General features: G+C 38.2%; 1 protein-coding gene across 1 annotated transcript; it reads left to right on the top strand.

Annotated features, from left to right (window-relative positions):
* Positions 1-1,468: 1,468 nt before the first annotated feature.
* Positions 1,469-2,404, top strand: LOC118627622 (olfactory receptor 51B4-like). The gene has a single exon (XM_036257985.1). It carries the CDS (start codon positions 1,469-1,471, stop codon positions 2,402-2,404), a length of 936 nt encoding a protein of 311 aa, XP_036113878.1.
* Positions 2,405-16,265: the final 13,861 nt, after the last annotated feature.

Here is a 16,265-nt window from a genome sequence, read left to right as displayed (position 1 = left end):
AAACAATGTTTGTTACCTCAGAGCCTAGATTGAGCTTTTTGTAATTTACAGTATCCCCTGTAGTGGTGATCATTTCCAAAACACATTCATCTATTCCCTACCCATTTAACCCCACCAACCACTGCTCCTTATTAAAGATGACACCATGTGCCAATTTTCAGAAAAGAATTATTCTTGCTTTCAAAGATTTTTGTGAAATGGAAGTGGTACAAAGATTACTATCACTTCATTCTTCCTAATTCCTCTTCAAAGATGACATTAGTGATATTTATAAGAGAAAACAATATTTAAAAGACTATGGGCACATATAGATTCCACTGAATTTGGGAGAAGCTAATGTTTCTCTTATGGTTCTTTTTGTTTTTGTAATGAACTTGCCACAAAACTTTTTGGTTATATGCAAAAACAAAAATAAGCTCATTTGATTGGATAAGAACATAATTATAAGTCATATTTCAAAGTTTCCTATAGAACTCAAATTTAAGTTTTATACTTTCTATATTTATTAATATTAGAATATCTATATGATTGTCTCCACCAGCAATATGATTTTAAATCTGAGTTTTTATCTTCTTTCCAGAACTGGTTCTATAAAGTACATGCGTTCAGTCATTAAATTTGATATTGCTTTATCTTTTAAGATACTTATTTTTCTTAAAATCTGAAGCTCAATATAAGTATTAGGCTTACCTTTGTTCTAGGAGTCTGTTTTCATTAAATTTATGTATGTATGTATGTATGTATGTTTTTTTAGGAGCTCTCAACCATCTTGTTTTTTTGTTTATATGTTGTCTCTGGTGTTACAGATCTCTCATCCTGAATCTCAAGCCCACTGAGAAATCACACCTTTCAAAAATGAGTTTACCAACTAAGCCCACTTGTTCTGATTTCTCTGGAACCTCATGAGTCACCTCATTACTCACAGGCCACTTGAGATGGCAATGTTGATATTAATATTTCTTAAACATTTATATGGTGATGGACTCATTTATATTGATTAATTATTTTCCTTAGTGATTAATCTTTAAAGCAAATATCTGATTGGTTTCTGGAGAGAAAATCTGAATTGGTCCAAACTGGAAAGAAATACATTAATGGTCTGTAGGAAAGATAATGAGAGGAGGAGTCAGATAGTGAAGACAGTGACATCGAGCCAAAGAAATAATTTTGGGGACTAGGAGTAAAGACTAGAAACATAGATGTAAGTTGTGTGATTGATGGAATAAATGTTGCAAGCTGAAGGGCACATTGTTGACACTTATTAACGTGATTAATATTATTATTCTTTGTTATTCCAGGCAAAGGTTTTGTGAATACAGACATAGTTAATTAAGAGTAAGGCAGTCCACAAAATCCTGTACATTTGGAAGGGAATAACTGCTTGATGATGTGCTACAAGAAGATGGACTGCTAAGTATTTCGAGGTCATAACCCCTGAAGACAGTCTTCTCCACTTGCAAAACCTACCATGTGGCCCAACAGCAGTTCTACTCCCTTCTTGCTGACTGGCTTCCTGGGCTCAGAGGCAATGCACCACTGGATCTCTGTCCCTTTCTTTATTATTTACCTCTCCATTCTTTTTGGCAATGGCACACTTCTCTTCCTCATTCAGAAGGACCACGGTCTTCATGAGCCCATGTACTACTTCCTGGCTATGCTGGCAGGTACGGACCTCGGAATGACACTAACTACAATGCCCACAGTCCTGAGAGTCTTGTGGCTGAACCAGAGGGAAGTTGCCCAGCATGCCTGCTTCACTCAGTCCTATTTCATACACACCCTGGCCATTGTAGAATCGGGGGTCTTGCTTACTATGGCGTACGACCGTTTCATTGCCATCCGAAGCCCTCTGAGGTACAACTCCATTCTTACCAATTCCCAGGTGATGAAGGTAGGACTAGGGGTACTGATGAGGGGCTTTGTGTCCATTGCACCCCCAATTCTGCCTCTCTATTGGTTCCCATATTGCCATTCCCATGTTCTTTCCCATGCCTTTTGCCTCCACCAAGATGTCATGAAACTCGCCTGTACTGATATTACATTTAATCGTGTATATCCAATTATTCTAGTTGCTTTGACTATCTTCCTAGATGCTCTGATTATCATATTTTCTTATATTTTAATCCTTAAGACAGTTATGGGAATCGCTTCTGCAGAGGAGCGAGCAAAAGCCCTCAACACCTGTGTCTCCCATATTAGTTGTGTCCTGGTCTTTTACATCACTGTGATTGGCCTGACTTTCATCCACAGGTTTGGAAAACATGTACCACATGTGGTCCACATTACCATGAGCTATGTTTACTTTCTCTTTCCTCCATTCATGAACCCCATTATATACAGCATCAAGACCAAGCAGATTCAGAGAAGCATCATTCGCCTATTTTCTGTGCACAATAGGGCTTGATCTTTTACTTCAGAATCTTGAGAGTTCTAGAATGTTTTGCCCTTTTCCATTATTGGAAGAGAACTTTGGTTTTATATACATGCTTTTTTTTTCAGAGTTTGATGAGATTTTAATTATTATATAAAGCTAAAAGTTTGCTTGAGTATATGTGTGTGTGTGTGTATGTGTGTATTTATTTATATATTTATACATATATATTCTAATATTAATCTTGTATTAGCATATGAATATTAGAATAGAATATATATTTATAGAATGTTTGTTAGAATACATGTTATAACCTATATAACATACTATATATACATTATAACATACATTTTTATTAGCAATACAAAGCCAGATAATACCTAATATAAAAAATACCACCTATAAGATTTTCTGTATTATTTGAAATTTTCATAATCAACAGAATTTGCAAGTTAGAGAAACTAATTCTGGCTTTCTTCAACTAATAAATGGCATTTACTGGAAAAAGGGTGGGGTGACATTCAAAAATAATTTCAAAGGTTCAGGGAATAAAGCATTTCCCATGGAACAAGTAGTAGATTTCCATCAATTCCTTTTTAGCAGAAACAGGGCATGAGGTTTGGTGGCATAGATATGAACCCTAGAGCTGTTACAACTTCCATTCTTTACATCGTATTCTTTACTTTTTAATATCAGTTTTGAACTAAATTATAGAATCTAAATGTTGGAATCTGGATAAGACTGTGCCCTGGATTTGGGGTTTGAGGAGAGGAAAAATTACATCCTTTTAGCTTTTGTGATGGGAGAGAACTAATAAAACATTAAATGCTAAATAATGAAGAATGTATCCAAAGTGGGAGGAATATTTGGATACAGGACAACTCAAAACTAATAAATTAATCCTGAAGGATTCAGTCATTATGCAAATGGCTAGTGATGCTTCTTGGGAAGTTGGACCTGAAGGTTGCAGTCATTGTCATTTTGCTTGTTTTTCTCTATGTACCATTTATTTAATTTTTCTAAAGTTGGCATACTGAGTATATTTAATTTAGGGACATAGGTTGTTAGTTATCTTTGCCATTTGGTCTGCAATGAACATCATTTTTGAATATGAACTACATAGCAGTAACCTACATTCCTGTTGACTGTGGCAGAGATATCAGTAAATAAAAAAGAAAAAGTGTGATGGTGTTAAACTTTAGGCAAGGGAAGGGTTGTTATTAAAGTGGTAAATGAGCCCTGGCCAGTTTGGCTCAGCGGTTGAGTGTCGGCCTGCGGACCAGAGGGTCCCGGGTTCGGTTCCCGCTGGGGGCACGTACCAAAAAACAAAAAACAAAAACAAAAAAAAGAAAGAAAAGTGGGAAATGCAATGCATTACTTTATTTCCCAAGATGGGGAATTTCAATACTATTCCCATGATTGTTACAGGAAGACAGGTTACAACAATAAAAGTGTGGTGCCAATTTAGAAGCATTGTGTTGAAAAATAAAAGCAGGTATGGTACAAAACTCTTACAGTCAGTGAAAGAAAGAGAAACCTAGCTACAAATAATAAAAAAGTGATGGAATTGAGCCGATAACCCAAATTCACTCACGCTGTAGGTAGCAAGAGATGCCATAATATAATTTTACACTCTACTGATATTTAAACAGCCCGTATACATTGTCAAAATCAATGAAAAAAAACAAACAAACAGAATATATATTGAAAATATTGATTTCTAAAAATAAATGCATGTATATAGATTTAAATAAAACTCATAACACATTTTAAAATGATTTCTTTCTTTGAAAAATATTTTCAATTAATAAATCAATATTTATCTACCAATCCAGTCATATATCAGAACAATTACAGTAGGACTTAAGTAAAAATTGTATCCTTCCAAATAGGTGCAGCTCCCAGACAGGTCTCTTAGCCTCCCCTCTCACCCTGACTTCTGCTAAACCATGAGAAACTACGCAGAAGTCTTGAGTCAGTACTGACATGAAAGCAGGAGTCATGTCTGTGCTTTTCTCCAGAGTGATTATCAAATCAGGACAGTTTATTCTCTATCATATTACAAGTGCAGCCAGATCAGTAATTATATTTTCCCATCAGTTTCTGATCTTTCCAAGAATCTGCCATTCTATAAACTTTCAAAGCTGCTAAAGCAGTCTTTTTAAAAAAGAAATAAACAGTTTTATTTTTGTGATGTGGCCAGGGCTGACTTATTTAATTTATAATCATAGACAATACCTTGTTTCAGGTGTTATCCAAGAGCTTTACATGGATTAATTTGTTGTGTGTTCTTGCCAACTCAGCGGTTCTTGAGCAGGGATACAAATATCTAAGCAGCATGCAGCTTCCAAACATCTTGTATAAAGACACAGAATTTGGCAATTGTATAACAATTCTGGTTTAGGGATGGGAGGTGATAGTTTTAGACACTTAATGATTTAAGCATGGTAATAAAGATGCTAAAGTTTTTATTTCCTTTTATTTTTTTTCCTGAAATCTGAAAAAAAAAACTTTTTTCTCCACATTTCCAAACATTTAATTAAAGTTTAACTAAACCACAAGAAGCTCCTTTCTCCAGGTCTTGTCCCCTTCCCCTTCCTTCATGGGTGGTTGGTAGACACGAGCATGGCTGTGTGTGCAAGTGTGTATGTGTGTGTGAGTGAGGGGGTGGGGGATGATGATGATGATGATGTGTGTATGTGGGGCAAGGTGTCTCCAGAAACATTCTCTAGCCACATGATCTTCTCCAGGCCTCACCTCAGTTTTCAGCTTCTCCATCTGCAAAGAGTATTAGACCTGGTTCCTCTTTTCTCTTAATTGGCATACTACAAAATTGGCTTGTTCAGAATGCATAACGGTTCTAATACTCCAAACAATTCCTCCATACTGCCTTTCATGGTTGTATATCCATCTCCCTCTTAACTCCAGGCAATCACTGATCTGCTTTTTATCACTGTAGTTTTATCTTTTCAAGAATGCTATACAACAAAAATCATACAGTATGTAACTTTTTGAGAGTAGCTTCTTTCACTCAGCATAATGCCGTTACAATTCATCTAGGTTATTGTGTTTTTCAATAGTTTATTCCTCTTTATTGTTGGCTAATATTTCTCGCATGGATGTCTCTTTTATTTATTTGTTTGTGTTTGTTTATTTATTTATTTAATATTTTTATTGATTTTAAAATGAATGTATTTTTGTTACAGACAGATGTTTCCCCTTTTTCCCCCATTAACACCCTCTTCCCTACCCCCCCCCCCCACAGCATTGTTGTCAATACATAGTTGTTAATGTTGTCCTGCAATTTCCCAATAACTTTCACCTGGTAATGTTAGCGTCCACTTGCATTTCATTTTGACCATCCTTTCCATGTCTCTTTCTAACACATATCTCTCATACAGAACTCTCCCACAAATACATTTTAAACAACAGATCCTCCTGTTTTCTATCTCTCTTACTCCTGAATTTTATAGGAATCACTCAGGACTTGGTGTCTATATTATTTTTATCATTCTCTTCCTTTCTTTAGTCTCTGTTTATCTTGTGAATACTCCTTCATTAGACATGCTCCCCAGTCCCTCCCTTACTCTGACTTCTTACTGTGGCCCCTTGTTCTGTTCACTAGCCTTGACTTCTCTGATAGCCCACCCAAGCCTCTGGGCATCATTATCAGATGTTATGACTATAAGAAAACTATATCCAAAAGTATTATTGACAGAGGGGCAGAAAACAAAACCAGCAACGTTAATTCTAATAGGAATAAGAAAGTGTACTGCACTTATGACAAAAGTTCAACTCCATAACTCTAAGTGGGAGATAACAAGTCTGTTTCTAAGGCAGCTTGAAAAGCTTCAGTGTGGAGCCTGGACCTCACATGAGTCCAGAGCATGCCAATGAGAAAATAAAATCAGTTATGTAGTCAGATCCTACTGTTGCTATCTGATGCCCTGAGAGCATCGTATTTTATCTAATTGATACTCACAAAGATTTTTAGGTTATTTTTCATTACAATTCCTAAGATTCATATGAAAAGACTGAACTTGGGTAGGTTACTTAGTAGTCTAAATATTTTATCCAATATCACACAATGTGGAACTTAGTCATATACATCCAAACAAATGGAATTTGTGGTGCAGGTGAGGGGAGAGTTTTAACTCATTTGTGTTCTGTCACCTGAAAACTGACATAGAAGCTTCAGCCCATTTATCACATTTTTAATGGGACCCTGCCTGTCTGCTGAAGACTCATGTGAGGGATAGATAACTCGAACTATCACATCTGAGAGATGTATTGAGGGGGTGACCCTCACAGAAAGAAGGAGATTGACGAGGTTATGTTTATGAGAGCATATGTAAGATCCTCACTGCTCTGTTGAATGGGCTATACCTATGAATAATGTGTAAAAGTGTGCCTAAGTGCTCATAAGTGTTCTAAAGTGCCTAGAGGTAGGTATGAACTCGTTTGAGTTTCAGGATGTCTATTCCTTTAAAATGTGTCTGGATATTTCCATTTACTTCTCTGAATCTCAATGATAAATATGTATCATAGAAAAATAGGCAATATTTCAGAGATTAGTTAATATTTGTTCATTTGCTAAAATTCATTAAGTGCCTAATATGTTCAAGATTCTATAATTGGTACTGAAGAAACAAAGGTAAATAAAATATTTCTTAATTTAAAAGACTATGTAATCTAGTTGAAAAGACACGCAAACACAGAATTGGTATATGTAGGAATGGGCTATAACAAAATTCAGCATGTTAATCAGAAGCCTTTGGGATCATAGAGAAGAGGGTTCAGCTCATATTGCCAGGGGCAGACAAGAAAGAGTCACTAATATGTTGTGACTTTAAAGGAGAAAATGCACAGAAATTCTCTTTTCACATGTCCTTAGCTGCTTGTCATATGGAACACATGAATGCAACAAATAAATTTTTTTGAAACTTTATAGAAGTTTATTTCTGTTTGAAAAAAAGATGGCGATTCAAGATTTAGATTCTCCCCACCCCTTTTGTTTTTTTGTTATTAATTAATTTTTGTTACAGATGTTTCTTCTTTTCCCCCATTAATTCCCCCCTCCCCCTCCCTCCCCGCCCTGTCCCCAGCCCTGTTGTCCATGTCCATTGTTCATGCATACATACATATAAGTTCTGTGGTTTATCTCTCCCCCACCACCCCCTCTTCTGGGGATTGTCAGTCTGTACCCCACTTCCACGTCTCTGGAACTACCCTGTTCCTCAGACTGTTATGTTCATTATATTCCACAAACAAGTGAGATCATATGATACTTGTCTTTCTCTGTTTGGTTTGTTTCACTTAGGGTGATACTTTCCAGGTCCCTCCATGTAGTCTCAAAGGATAAAAGATCTTTCTTTCTTACAGCTGCATAGTACTCCATTGTGTATATGTGCCACAGCTTTTTTATCTACTTGTCTACTGATAAAAACTTGGACTGTTTCCAGATCTTAGCTATTGTAAATAGTGCTGATACAAACATGGGGGTACATATATTCTTTCTGATTGGTGTTTCAGGCTTCTTAAGGTATATTCTTAGAAGTGGGATCACTGGGTCAAATGGAAGTTCAATTTTTAATTTTTTGAGGTAGCACCATATTGTTTTCCAGCGGTGTACTAGAGTCCCCTTTTCTCCACACCCTCGCTAACACTTGTTATTTGATGATTTGTTGATGGCGGCCATTCTCACAGGGGTGAGGTGACACCTCATTGTTGTTTTAATTTGCATCTCTCTGATGAGTAGTGATGTTGAGCATTTCTTTATCTGTCTCTTAGCCATTTGTATGTCCTGTTTGGACAGGTGTCTATTTAGTTCCTCTTTTCATTTTTAATTGGGTTCTTTGTCTTCCTTTTGTGGAGTTGTATGAGCACTCTATATGTATTGGAAATTAACTCCTTATCTGATATATCATTGGCGATTATGCTCTCCCATACAGTGGGTAGCCTTTCCGTTTTGATGATTGTATCTTTCGCTGTGCAGAAGCTTTTGAGTTTGATGTAGTCCCATGTGTTCATTTTCTCCTTTGTTTCTGTTGCCTTAGGTGATGTATCAGTGAAAATTCTGCTGCATATGATGTCTGAAATTTTGTTGCCCACATTTTCTTCTAGGAGTTTTTTGGATTCATGAGTCACATTTAAGTCTTTTATCCATTTTGAGTTTATTCTCGTGTGTGGTCTAAGTTGATGATCTAGTTTCATTTTTCTGCATGCAGCTGTCCAATTTTCCCAACACCATTTAACAAATACATTTTTTAAAGTAATATTTATGCTGGTTACTTTAACTAAATCTGTCTTTGAGTACTGAAAATGCATTTATTTGCCTATTGTCAAGTATGAATTGAGGTAGAAGTCTATACATACAAAGAAATGGAGAGAAGGAAACAAAAGAAAGATGACAAAGACCTTATAATTATAGAAATGGAAAAAGGATTAGAAGAATCAAAGTATATGAAAAGAAAGTTTTGTAGATAACATCTCTGTATAAAAGTGGTATTTTTGAAGGGAAAATAATTCATATCCTGAGTTCCTTTATATAAAATAATTATAACCTACTGTGGTACATTACAAGGAGGTATCATTTTAGATGAATGTAGAAGAGACTTGATTATCAGTCAGAGGTGTCCACTGATAAAACAGGCTATCTCATCTGTTACTCACCACTACAACTGTCCCAGAAGAAGCAGCAAAACCATGTGCTAGCAGTTTAAATATCCAGGCACAATATCAAAGATTGTACAAAGTTTCTAAATTCTCTATGAACACTAAGACTTTCAAATTACTCATCATCTAACATCTGCAATATTTTCATACAAATGCATGTATTGTGGTCCAGTAAAAAATTCTGTGTACATTACTGGTGATTTCCCCCTTGTAACTTTGCCCTGCCTCTCTTAGAATAGTCCCTGCATTTTAGCTACTTGATAAAATCACATTCCTTTCCAAAGTCCACCACAAATAAATAAGAACAATGTGTTCTCTACTCTTTTAAATTTCCATTAAACTTTGTTTCTATAAAATAAACTTTATTCTTCTTTGGAACATATATATAATCTAAATGATTTTTGCATAGAGCCCTTATCCATGAAAACTAGAACTTAGCCTTCTAAACACTTCTAGACTAACCTCATTTTAGTATATGTGCATAAAAGAGCAGTTTATTTTACATCCACGGGTGAGCCTGTCCATTGGCACATTGTTCCCACAAGCTCTGAGTCAGAACTCCCCTTGGCCTAGGGCTGGTGACCACAGGGATGCAGAATGAGTGGCTTCTCTTGAAAATATGCTGCTTTTGTACACTGCACTCTGGAAGGCACTAAAGGTCTCCATCCCTAGTCAGAGAAAGACTCAATGATATGATCTTGATCTTTCATCCCATATGTGAATATCATGTCCTTGCTCCAACTCCCCTCAACATACAGGATGATTCAAAGGTAGTACTAAGAATACTACTGATACTAGTAATAATAATACAATTATTATGGCTGACACTATGCACAAGGCACTGCTCATATAGTAACTCATTTAACAGGCACAGTAACTCTGTCAGTCAGGTATTACTGTTACCCTCTTTCTACAGATGAGCAGGATGAAGCGTAGAAACACAAGGTGATGTCCCAAGATTAAGCAGCTAGAAAGAAGAGGGGGAAATTCAACCCAGTCTCTTAACTATTATAAAATAACTTTTGACAAAACATGTTTCAAAGTCTCAGTTATGTGCTTTGTAATAAGATATAGTTTGAGCTAAGAGAGGCAAGATTGAGCCAAATATTATGGAATCTGTTCATTTTTTTTTTGAAGTTTTTCTTTTTTTTTTATTAATTAATTTTTGTTACAGATGTTTTTCCTTTTCCCCCCACAGATTCCTCCCTCCCCCTCATGGAATCTGTTCATTTTTGATGCCTTAGGTCTTATTCATGATAAGCACAATAAGTAATACTTCATTATGCCTGTGATTTTACAATAGATAGTCCTATTGTAACATTTATAAGATTCTTACTTTGTGTTGGGCACTATAATAATACCACTGATGCTTTAGATAATTAAGGTCTAATTTAAATAATAGAAAGCGAACATTGTTATACCAATTTCATACTGGAGAAGCCAGACTCAGAAATTGACTAAATGTCTTAATGCCCTATGTATAGACTAAACTCAACTGTGTTTTGTTTAATATTTTGTTTGTTTAATATTGCCATGTGCACATATATCCCTTGTACACATGACAATATTATTGTATTTTAAAAATTATTCTCTGATTATTATGAGGATATTGAAACAAAGAGAGGCAGAGTCTACTTCTCCAAAAGTCTCAAAATTAAGCTAAGCAGTTGACAGATTTGCAGTGTAGTCTAGAAACTACAAGGGGGCGCCAAAGTTGTGCTTCCACTCCAGTTCCACCCTCAACCACCAAACCCCATCCCCTCCCCCACCAAAGGCACAGAGCCCTGAGTACTAACATATTATGCTACACTCCAGGCTTTTTGTTTATATTTATGAGTGAATAAATGGATGGATGGATGGATGGATGGATGGATGGATGGATGGATGGAAGGATGGATGCATGGATGGATGGATGGATGGATGGATGGATGGATGGATGGATGGATGAATGGATAGGCAGTGTAAATGCTTAACTTCATGATTGTCTCTCTATGCTGTTTAAAATGTGCCTGTCTCAGATCTGGCATACTTGCCTTTGTTTGATTCATAAGTGCCTAGGTTAGACTCTGAGGTCAAAGGCAGCCACAAGATTAAAAAAAAACTATTTCTGATGTACAATTAATGCTTCATAAATGATGGAACTAAAAAGATTCAGAAGCCTACTAATAAGGAATGGACACTCATATCTCCTGTTTTCCCTGATCTGAGTTCCCAGCTTCTCAATAATTTCAGTCCCACTCCTACTGCGACAGGCATTGGAGGTGGACAGGAAAACTGAACCCTGTAGCAGAAGGAAAAAAGTACATCAACTCCTGAGGGCACAACCCCAAATTTCTCAAGTCTTCTCCAATGCTGAGGGTAGGCAGGGGTCACCTCTCTGATAGCTTCAGGGCACAGGAAAAAGATATGCCTGTGTTTTTTTAAGAGAACATCTCCATACTGAAGGCAATATTTACCTTTAAACAATGCCCTTTGGGACTACTAGTTCTTTGAAGATATTTCTATCTGAGGTCAGCTAACCAGGAAGTATAGGACCCTGGTCCCCACTGTTGGACAGACTCAAGCTCTCCTGTTTTAAGATATTTCTGGTTATAAAATATTGAATTATGACCGATATCCTAACCCTACCCTAGTCACATATTTGCAACACTAACTATAGATTTTCCACTACCCACTGTTCCTCAGGTAGGGTCAGAAATTAGTCATTAAAATGCTCTTTAAAGCCTTTGCTTGATTTTCTACCACATGTCAGCCATAGAACTAGGTGCTATCTGTGCACTGTCGCAATAATGTGGGTAGTTGTATAATATTTATATTATTGATAAAAAAAACTGAGGCCTAGAGATAATAGTTTTTATTTTCTGAATTCATAAGGGCTTTCTTTTCTATTCACCATAAAGTAGCTTTTCCAGACACTAGCCATTAAAAACTGTTGTGAATTTACCCAAACACAACAACGTTGTTGTTCAATTAAATCTGTCAATTCATGAAAAAAACAAATACAAAAAAACCATACATTTTTTCCCACTGAGCCATTGAAACAAGAAAAATGGAAAGAGTACGTTTCTCAATGATGCCTTGGCTATTATGCAAAAGCAAGCATGTTGGCCTAGAAGAAGGGGTATTGCTAATGACTGACAGGTGAAACCAGACCAGGGTTTGGATGAGATGACATTTGGTGTAATGACCTTCCCTTCCCTCTTGGAGCACAGAGCTCTTTGTGGCTTAGGCACACAAAAAGGGATACAGGATACACTTAGACTTCTGAGTGTTGTTTCTATTTTTTAGGGGGAGAATAGCCATAACCTGAGATAATAACCATGAGCCCTTTTTTCTTCTCTCACATTCAGCACCCAGGTCGAAATGATATGGCCTGTCCTGTCCCTGTGTGAGGCTGACTCATTCCATGGCCCAGCACTGGGAGGAGCCCTGTCAGGGCTCTGATAGTACTATCTGTAGGGCCAGGAACCAGGAGGGGCAACCTCTCCCTCCCAGCCCCTGAGAAGGGTTTGATTATTTATGTATTTAAGTGACATATTTACTTTTAAATAAACAACCTGGAGTCCGTCCAGCCCTGGCCGTGGCGTGGAAATGACCTAAGGTGTTTTAGATGCCATCTGTTCCTTCTTTCAGAATGAGCACTTAGAGGCAAAGGGGCTCCAGGCAAGTGTCCTGAACAATAAATCAGGAGCTTTGAGACCTCACCTGGGTATTTCCATGGAAAATTAAATTAGACTGAGAAAGTTCTCACCCTCTCTGAGCTTCAATTTCCTCTTCTCTAAACAGTAGGGTACAGTCTATGGACCTTGTTCCAACACAGATTTTCTGTTGATTAAATTCATCAGCTCCCTCAGCTCTTAAACTGGGAATGTCATTGAACCCAGTACTACTGAGCTAGTAGAGGACTCCAGGTCCTGTCATTCAGCAATGAAATGTTCTTCTTCAGCCAGGCCCACTGGGGACAAGGTGGATGAAGAAAGGCTGTTCCTCTGCCCCTATTCTCATACACACTGGGAAAAAACTTGGCACCCTGTCCACTTAACCATCTCTGTTTATTCATTTCTGAGACTTAAACCTTTTACTGCAGGGAGGTCTTAGGCAGTAAAGAGCAGTGGTTAAGAGCACAGACTCTGGGGCCACACTGCCTGAGTGGGGGGCAACCAAGCACCTCCTACTAGCTCTATGACTCAGTTTTCCCTTATAGAATGGGCTGTAACATACTCATACGGTTATTGTGACACTGAGTGAGTTAATATACCCAGCGAGTTTGAAGTACTGACTTATACATGCTAAGTACGTTAGAAATGTTTGCTGCTTTATTGTGTCTAACTGCAATTGTTTGCTACAGCCACAAATTAGTTTATTCTGCACTTTACATCAGTTCACTTATACTAGCTATTATTAAAATAACTGAGTGTATTGAAGGCTTACTTATGTGCCAGGCACACCGTTTAATTTATTTCTCTAAGGTCAGGGAGAGCAGGTGGCAGTTATGATCACAGTCTTCATTTAAATGGTTGGATGTGTGAATTCAAGGACTGCGGCCTCTGTTTCGCTGTTGTGCCAGCAGCATTTGCTACAATGTGTGTGGTTTGGGTTTAACAAATGTATGAGTTCTCTAATATAGTATGGTTATCATCTGGAACAGAGATTTGAGTTATACTAGGTGGCACAAGATTAAAAGATTTTTATTTCTGTAATAACTTGGCAAAAATTAAGTTGTCAGATAAGAAAATAACTCAAAGGATAAGAGATCTTTCTTTCTTACCGCTGCATAGTACTCCATTGTGTATATGTACCACTGCTTTTTTATCCATTTGTCTACTGGTGGACACTTGGGCTGTTTCCAGATCTTAGCTATTGTAAATAGTGCTGCTGTGAACATGGGGGTACATATATTCTTCCTGATTGGTGTTTCAGGCTTCTTAGGGTATATTCCCAGCAGTGGGATCACTGGGTCAAATGGAAAATCTCTTATCCTTTGAGACGACATGGAGGGACCTGGAAAGTATTATCCTAAGTGAAAGAAGCCAAGCAGAAAAAGACAAATACCACATGATCTCACTTATATACGGAATATAATGAACATAACAGTCTGAGGGATACAGTAGACCCAGAAACATGGAAGTAGGGCACAGATTGACATCCCTCAGAAGAGGGGGTGGGGAGGTGGGGGGGGTGGGAAGAGATAAACCACAGAACTTATATGCATGTATGCATGACCAATGGACATGGACAACTAAGCCGGGGATGGGGCGGAGGTGGGGTGGGGTGGGGGGGTGCCAATGGGGTAAAAAGGTAATATATCTGTAACAAAAAAATAAATAAAAAATTCATTAAAAAAAAAAGAAAAGAAAATAACTCAATGAAAAATCTATGAGATCCTCCCCATGAAAGAAAGTTTTTTCACCCACGATTATATGAATAAGACAGAGGTGTTTCAGAGGGGCATTTCGCCCTAAGCAAGGTCAAGGTTGATGAATTCCTAGTCTCTCATAGCTCTATGAAGACCTATGCCATCACATTTATTCTCTGCTTCCCCATTATGTACACCCATATAAACACATGGGAGAAGGCTCCCGGCACTTCATGACTGGATTAATGAAAGTATTGACTGATGTGTGGAGATAAATGGGGAAGCATAACAAAAAAGAATTCTGAGTGAAGTGGAAACTGCAATGCTCCCTCCCCATTCAGGGCTCAAACTGACGGGAAATTAAGCTCGTGAAGCCTAGCCTCGTCTTGGGAGCCCCATGGGATATGAAAAGTACAGAAACAAGTGTCTATACTGAGCAGGTTTGCTTCAGGAAGCCTCCAGACCGCAAACTCCAGAGTATTTCTCTTCAGTCTGTCCTATCAGAATCTCCTCCCCTACACCTAAAAACTGATTTTCCACACTCTGTGCCCCTCTTAGTCGAAAGAGTTTCCCAGGAGAAAACCCTCCCAGCATCCAGAGCCTGTTCTCCCATTGTAGGAGGCCCTGAATCTAGTTCCCCAGTGTTCCTTCCTTGGCTCCGCCATTGACCTTGATCCTTCTTCTCCTGTCCTCCCTAAACCTTGTGAGATGATCCGTTTGGTGAGAATGGCCTCTTCAAGAACTATTTCATTTGTTAATGACTTATTTCCAAATCTCATTTCATACCTGGAAACACTAGATTTAAGGATAATCCCTATAAGGAAGAGAGAATGAATAAGAATTAAGGGAATTACGATACAGAGAGTGAGTAGGAGAGTTCTGGGTGAAGAGGAACAGGGTGAATGGATGATTAAATCTGTTACTATTTGCTGAGACAGTGTGTGTTCTAAAGTCGAATCAATTAAACAACTGCTTTATAGACAGTGTGTCATATCTCTTTCTATTTTCATACTAACTTCATAATATAGATGCAATTATTGGCCCTGTTTTTAGGTGACAAAACTAAGCTCAGAGGACTGAAGGCATTTGCCTAAGGTCAGACGTATGAGGGTCAATGCTAGTGCTTGGACCCAGGTCAGACACTGAATCTACTGCTCATAGCCCCTTCCTGCACTTCTGAGGGGCATCTGCTGCATGGAACTGGGAAAGCAGGGGAACTGGGCTGTGGATGAAGGAGATGGGAATGGAGAAGTTGATAAGTAGAGCTGTGAGTACAAGAGTCTCTCAGGGCTTGGACTTCAGGAAACATTGACTCAGCAAACCCAAGACCCCTGTAGGAACTTTGGGAGCTGGTAGGTAAGATGTGTCTATCAGAGGTTGCAGAGAGGGCAGGGCCAGGGCTAGCTGCCAGCTATCAGAGCCCAGAGGAGCTATAGGTCTGTGGGCTCAGATAGGTGGTCAAGTCAGGATGGCGGCTCTGGGTGGAGCCCATGGGTCTCGGGGGAGATAGATTGTGAGTTCAGGGGTGAGCATGGGAAAGGGTAGGGAGGCTCAGCACATCAGCATTTTATATTCTGCTATCACCTGAGACTCCTCATTAACCAGAGGCAATGCCTTAGCTCCTCTGAACTCAGTCTCATTATCTATACACTAAGGATAATAATCGTGTCTATCTCATAAGGTTACTATGAGGACCCAGACCTACCATCTGAACCAGTTACAATTCAGGCCAGAGCTCTAGGCTTCATAGGGACCAGAGGTCTCAAAGCAGCAGATAGGGTCCAGAAAATAACACAAACCACTGCTTAGATGTACAGACAGTCTCAGAGCCCAATATTTAATTTAGCAATGGCCTCAGATGTG

The sequence above is a fragment of the Molossus molossus genome, unplaced genomic scaffold (assembly GCF_014108415.1).
Source record: "Molossus molossus isolate mMolMol1 unplaced genomic scaffold, mMolMol1.p scaffold_m16_p_13, whole genome shotgun sequence".
Taxonomy (NCBI): domain Eukaryota; kingdom Metazoa; phylum Chordata; class Mammalia; order Chiroptera; family Molossidae; genus Molossus; species Molossus molossus.
This window is presented reverse-complemented; position numbering and strand designations above follow the sequence as displayed.